General features: G+C 35.2%; 1 protein-coding gene across 1 annotated transcript; it reads left to right on the top strand.

Moving 5' to 3' along the window:
* LOC104723233 (9-cis-epoxycarotenoid dioxygenase NCED2, chloroplastic-like) lies at positions 4140–6111 on the top strand. Its single transcript, XM_010441566.2, has one exon. It carries the CDS (start codon positions 4244–4246, stop codon positions 5993–5995), a length of 1752 nt encoding a protein of 583 aa, XP_010439868.1. The 5' UTR covers positions 4140–4243; the 3' UTR covers positions 5996–6111.

Raw genomic sequence — 6738 nt, 5'->3', positions numbered from 1 at the left:
GTTTACGACTGAAGGTCAAGTAGGCTAGCCTTGACTAAACTGATGATTGCACATATGATGTAATAAACAGATTCTGACTGTCAGTATTATTTTGAAAAGAAAATTAATTAATAATGGTATTTTTGGAGAAAAAAGAACTTATTTTATTTATATTTATGAGAATTGTCTTATAAATATCAAACTTTAAAAATGTTTATTTGTACTCAAATCTAAAATACATTTGTGAAACTTATAGAGTCTAGCTATCTGAATATAGACGTGTCTTACCACATCGTACGTATACCAAATGACATTTCCCATGGAGTTCTAGTTATAATAACTTTTANTGATTCTCGTTTTTCTCAGTTCTATTCTCGTAAATATGCATTTCTTAGACTAGCTAATCTCTAAAGAGTTAAGAGTTATCAAATAGTTTAGATCACTAAGACCATAATTTACTCATTGAAGCTCTATAGCTAATCTTAAAAGAGTTAGATTTTTTCTCGTATATACGTTTAGAAAATTAGCATTATGAGTAGGGAAACTATAGCGTATATTTCAAGCGATAGACTACCGAAGTTTAATATTAATATTAGTAATGTTTTTATAATTAGAACCTAACTAAATAAAGAAATATGGATTCCCAATTTTCATGATTTAGTTATACTTTAGGGCATTTTATATTAGTCAGGGCCCCCTTCAAGTTTGGAAAGTTTTATTTTTGTTGAGGTCGGTGGATATTTCAAACCATCAATTCTCAAATATTTCGCCTTTTTGATGAATAAAATACGTGTGACATCTTCTTACAAATATGTTTTTTTTCTCAACTGGTTTCATAATTAAGGAAAAAATGGTAGTGTTTATTATAAATTAAATTGAAGAATCCAGTGGAATACGGGAGTTGTAAACTGTCAAAGAACAAAAACTGGCTGAAACGATTATGTTTTAGGAAAAAAAAAACAAAAAATCTCTTGTTAAGCCCATTCCATGTATATGATGGATATGAAGCTTTATCGTTAGTTATTTTTTTTTATTAGTGGTGTTTGAATTGTGCGAGTGTGAATGGGCTTTGTCATTGACGTAAAAGAATGGTCATGATCAAATGTTGATAATGGCTACTTGGCTAGGATGCCGTGGTCAACACATTTCTTGATTTGCTTATATCTTACCTGCCTTAGTTCTATTATTAACCACTCTCGAATTTGTTTTTGATCTTACCAATCAAAATACTTTCTACTCATCTTTATCTCATAGGTAGATAGCAAAGTCTAAATATTGACAGGTTAAAATAACATTAATTTTCTAGGCATAACCACATTCATTATTAATTCACATAAATTATACCACCTCAACGTGTTTAAAATACCTTTTTTATTCAAGATTTTGGACACGTACTAACAATTGGATCTAGCTAGCTAGCAACATTCAAACACTTTATACGATTTAGATAGCAATCATCATGTTTTTGCCAATTTTGACTATCTTTTATTGCATTTTTCTAGTCAAAAAACTCGATGATGGTTTTAGNTTAGTAATGTTTTTATAATTAGAACCTAACTAAATAAAGAAATATGGATTCCCAATTTTCATGATTTAGTTATACTTTAGGGCATTTTATATTAGTCAGGGCCCCCTTCAAGTTTGGAAAGTTTTATTTTTGTTGAGGTCGGTGGATATTTCAAACCATCAATTCTCAAATATTTCGCCTTTTTGATGAATAAAATACGTGTGACATCTTCTTACAAATATGTTTTTTTTCTCAACTGGTTTCATAATTAAGGAAAAAATGGTAGTGTTTATTATAAATTAAATTGAAGAATCCAGTGGAATACGGGAGTTGTAAACTGTCAAAGAACAAAAACTGGCTGAAACGATTATGTTTTAGGAAAAAAAAAACAAAAAATCTCTTGTTAAGCCCATTCCATGTATATGATGGATATGAAGCTTTATCGTTAGTTATTTTTTTTTATTAGTGGTGTTTGAATTGTGCGAGTGTGAATGGGCTTTGTCATTGACGTAAAAGAATGGTCATGATCAAATGTTGATAATGGCTACTTGGCTAGGATGCCGTGGTCAACACATTTCTTNAAAAAAAAAAAAAAAAAAAAAAAAAGATCAGTTAATAAAAGAAATTGTGAGATTACAACGTTAGAAGACAATTGAATTAGCATCAATATGGGATCAAACATATGCACTTTTGTGCCTTTTGCCCATAGTTTACAAAAATACTACGTACCAACATGTGTTTTGTTTTGTAAATTATTATTTCTAGTACGTATGATCATCTACTTATATATTTTCTTTTAACCTGATAACCCAAAACAGCAGGCGCCTGAAAGTTTAATAATACTAGCATTCATTAAATAATAAAAAAAGCATAATTACACCACATAAATCGCAACCCAGCAATATTTTTATAGATGAAGATTATGTTGTCATAGTCTTTATCATAACATTATATTGTCATACATGTAGGCTAAAGTATTTAGGTTTTTTTGTTCATAGGTTTAACAACACATATATTAATACTACATTATAAATTTCGGTTAGTGTATTCAGTTTGGTTTGATGGGTACTATAGTCTCAGCATCTTTATGTGCATTGAATCTGAACATCCATACATCAAATCTTGACTCTTTTTTTTCCGGATTCGCTTTTTGAATTGTAATCAGATGATGTCAAAAAAAACAAAAAAAAACTGTAATCACATACATCAATAATTATGATCAATAAATAATTATATTAAAAATGAAAGTTTCTGAAAGCTTTATAATATTAATTAGGTACTGGCTAAAGTGAACAAGCATTACTGTAAATTGTAATAGTTAGCGTTATTATGTGGCAAAAGAAGCACATATTTAGATAAACTATACTTAATTGACTGAACTGTTACATAGCAAGGCTAAAACTATTTAACAGAAATCATAATCTATATAAAATGGCTGGATAGAGTACATTTGTGTGATAAAATCTAAATTTTTTGAGTATTATAGTTATTAGAAACCCTCAAATGAGAGAAACAAAAATCACAACTGACAATTCCAACACCTGACCGACCTGAGGGAGGGAGGCACTAGTTTATCCTCCACGTCCACTTATTTCTATACTTATTGACATATAATCCTAATTATTATTTTTCTGGTAAGAAATGTTTTTGCATGTTCTATGTTCTTCTCAACGTTCGAATGTTTATTTATTATTTGTATATTCATTTTAAAAAATTGCTATATTCATGACAGCGTCGACAAAATCTATTATTTACGTATACTTTAGTTATATGTTGTGAGTTCACGTGTTGGCTTAGTGATATACACACGTGGTATCTTCGTCCACGCATTATGAGGAGGACTTCCTCCTGCTTCATTTCTTCCCTCGAAAATTTCAAATTTTATTTATTACTGCTACTGATCTCTTCGTATTTGTTGAGAAAGCTACTTTCTTGAAACTTTAGGATCTTCTTTCTTCCATCAAGTTTTTAATTCGTTAATTAATTTATTTTAGATCTCAATCGGTTACCAAGTTTCCAAAGAGCAAGTTTCTCAACAGTAGTGATCGTTTTAAACCCACAATTTGAAATTATTTACTTCAACGCTGGTTTGGTTTACTTCAATAACCGGCTCTTTTTTGTTGTTCATCATTTATAAAGCATGATATATAATCATTTGGAGAATTTATCATCCTTAAACATCAGTTTTTGATTGATGAGTACACAAATAATACATAATGTTGAAGCTAGTGTATTTTAAATATTTGGAAAAAAAAAAATAGTTATCATCTTTTGTCAACAAGATGAATGTAATCTTCTGTTTTATTGGATTCCAACAAATAAAATAGCTAAACGCCTAAAACTATCAGAAATAACATATAGCTAAAAGCCTAAAACTATATATTTGTCATTTAAATATAACATTAAATTTGAAATTTCTCCACACAGAGAAGTAAAAAAAAAAAAACCACAAAGTATTAGTAATACATTACTCTGTACGACTTCAAATGTTTTCATTTTATTATTTTGTTGCCGCATGCGGCATGCTTATGTCATTAGTCATTTACTCATTACTCTCCTCTATTTCTCTCTTTCTCTCTTTCTCTCTTTCTTACCCAACTCTATATAAGATTTCTCCTTCTTCTTTTTTTCTTCTCATCGAAATTTCCTCTCTCTCTTCTCTCTACTCTCACCCTTCGGACCCGAACAAAAAAGAAACAATCAGTGAGAGTGTCTGAAACCTTTCAATAACTACTATCAAAACAAACAAAAGCCATCATGGTCTCTCTTCTTACAATGCCGATGAGTGGTGCTGCTAAAACATGGCCTCAAACCCAAACTGATTTGGGCTTTCGGCCCATTAAAAGAAAGCCGAATGTTGTTATTAAATGCACGGTGCAGATCGACGTTACGGACTTAACCCAAAAACGCCAGTTATTTACACCTCGAACCACCGCGACTCCGCCTCAGCATAATCCTCTCCGGCTTAACATTTTCCAAAAAGCGGCGGCCATCGCCATCGACGCCGCTGAGCGCGTTTTGATCTCACGTGAGCAAGATACTCCTCTTCCCAAAACCGCCGATCCACGTGTTCAAATCGCCGGAAACTATTCTCCGGTACCTGAATCCCCCGTCCGGCGAAACCTCACCGTTGAAGGAACAATCCCTGACTGCATTGACGGAGCTTATGTCCGTAACGGCGCAAATCCGATGTTCGAGCCTATAGCCGGGCACCATTTATTCGACGGAGACGGTATGGTTCACGCCGTTAAAATAACTAACGGTTCAGCTAGCTACGCGTGCCGGTTTACTAAAACCGAGAGATTGGTTCAGGAAAAACGATTGGGTCGACCGGTGTTCCCGAAAGCAATCGGCGAGCTTCACGGCCACTCGGGAGTCGCACGTTTGATGCTGTTTTATGCGCGTGGGCTTTGCGGTCTCATCAACAACCAAAACGGCGTCGGAGTAGCAAACGCCGGTTTGGTTTACTTCAATAACCGGCTTTTAGCTATGTCAGAAGACGATTTACCTTACCAATTAAAAATAACTCAAACCGGCGATCTCCAAACCGTTGGACGTTACGACTTCGACGGTCAGTTAAATTCCGCAATGATCGCCCACCCGAAACTCGACCCGGTTACGAAGGAGCTTCACTCGTTAAGCTACGACGTCGTCAAGAAGCCTTACCTGAAATACTTCAGATTCTCGCCGGACGGCGTTAAATCGCCGGAATTGGAGATCCCGCTCGAAACCCCGACGATGATCCACGATTTCGCAATTACGGAGAATTACGTGGTGATTCCAGACCAGCAAGTCGTGTTTAAGCTCGGCGAGATGATTTCCGGTAAATCTCCGGTGGTTTTCGACGGAGAAAAGGTTTCGCGGTTGGGGATAATGCACAAAGACGCGACGGAGGCTTCTGAGATCATATGGGTGAATTCGCCGGAGACGTTCTGTTTCCATCTCTGGAACGCGTGGGAATCACCGGAGACGGAGGAGATCGTGGTGATCGGGTCGTGTATGACGCCGGCGGATTCGATCTTTAACGAGAGAGACGAGAGCTTGAGAAGCGTCTTGTCAGAGATCAGGATAAACCTCAGGACGCGTGAAGCCACGCGCCGGGCTTTGTTGGTTAATAACGAGGATGTGAATTTAGAGATCGGTATGGTTAACCGGAACCGGTTAGGTAGAAAAACCCGGTTCGCGTTTTTGGCTATCGCTGATCCTTGGCCGAAAGTTTCCGGTTTCGCTAAGGTCGATCTTTCCACCGGAGAGATGAAAAAGTACATTTACGGCGGGGAGAAATACGGCGGTGAACCGTTTTTCTTGCCCGGTGGTGACGGCGGAGAAAATGAAGATGACGGTTATATATTTTGTCACGTTCATGACGAAGAAAAAGAGACGTCGGAGCTTCAGATTATTAATGCCGGTAGTTTAGAGCTTGAAGCTACGATTAAGCTACCGTCTAGAGTACCGTATGGGTTCCATGGCACATTTGTGGATTCGAGTGAACTCGTGGATCAATTATAATAATTATTATAACGTTTGATGATGTTATAAATTATAAAAAATAGATAGGTTTGATATAGTTTGATCGATCGATTGTTCTAACGATTTATATAAGTTAGTAACGAATGGTTAGATTATATGATTTGGCTTTCTTCGGACATGCATCGTAGAGACAGAGACATATTTTAAAACATAAAGAAATACAACATTTTGTTCTCGAAGACTTGAACCAGTTCCCGTCCTAAACTCCCTCAGAAGTCAGAATTAACATAATACGTAATTAAAAATTAAAAACTCAGAATTAAAATATGTTACAAAGAAATTGACTATGCAATATGACTTGATTATCATGCGATCTTGTTATTTTTTATACTTCAGTTCACGTAATTGCGTAACACTTGGTTATTATGATATTTTAGTGAGCCATTTCTATAGAACAATTGCCATTCATTGTCATCTCATAAACAGTTGTTCCGTAAATGGCTTTATATATATATATATGTGCATGGGTTCTGATTAGGATCATTTGCGTTCACCGGTTCATGCATTGACTCTGTATAGCATTATAGAAACTTAGCTGTAGTACTATCGAAGATGACTAATGCAATGACGAAACTGAAGAAATGACGATGAGAAAATCAGACGCAGATTTTCTCGTACGTACGTATATATACTGAAAACACCCGAAACCAGCAAAAGCCTGTTGAATATTCCCATAGATTCCGAAGTTTTCGAGCAATTTACAAATGATGGGCAACGTGTTT

Source organism: Camelina sativa, chromosome 11 (assembly GCF_000633955.1).
Source record: "Camelina sativa cultivar DH55 chromosome 11, Cs, whole genome shotgun sequence".
In the NCBI taxonomy this organism is placed as follows: domain Eukaryota; kingdom Viridiplantae; phylum Streptophyta; class Magnoliopsida; order Brassicales; family Brassicaceae; genus Camelina; species Camelina sativa.
This window is presented reverse-complemented; position numbering and strand designations above follow the sequence as displayed.

Coding starts and splice junctions, on each gene's coding strand:
- LOC104723233 (XM_010441566.2), top strand. CDS start 4,244: ATGGTCTCTCTTCTTACAATGCCGATGAGTGGTGCTGCTAAAACATGG.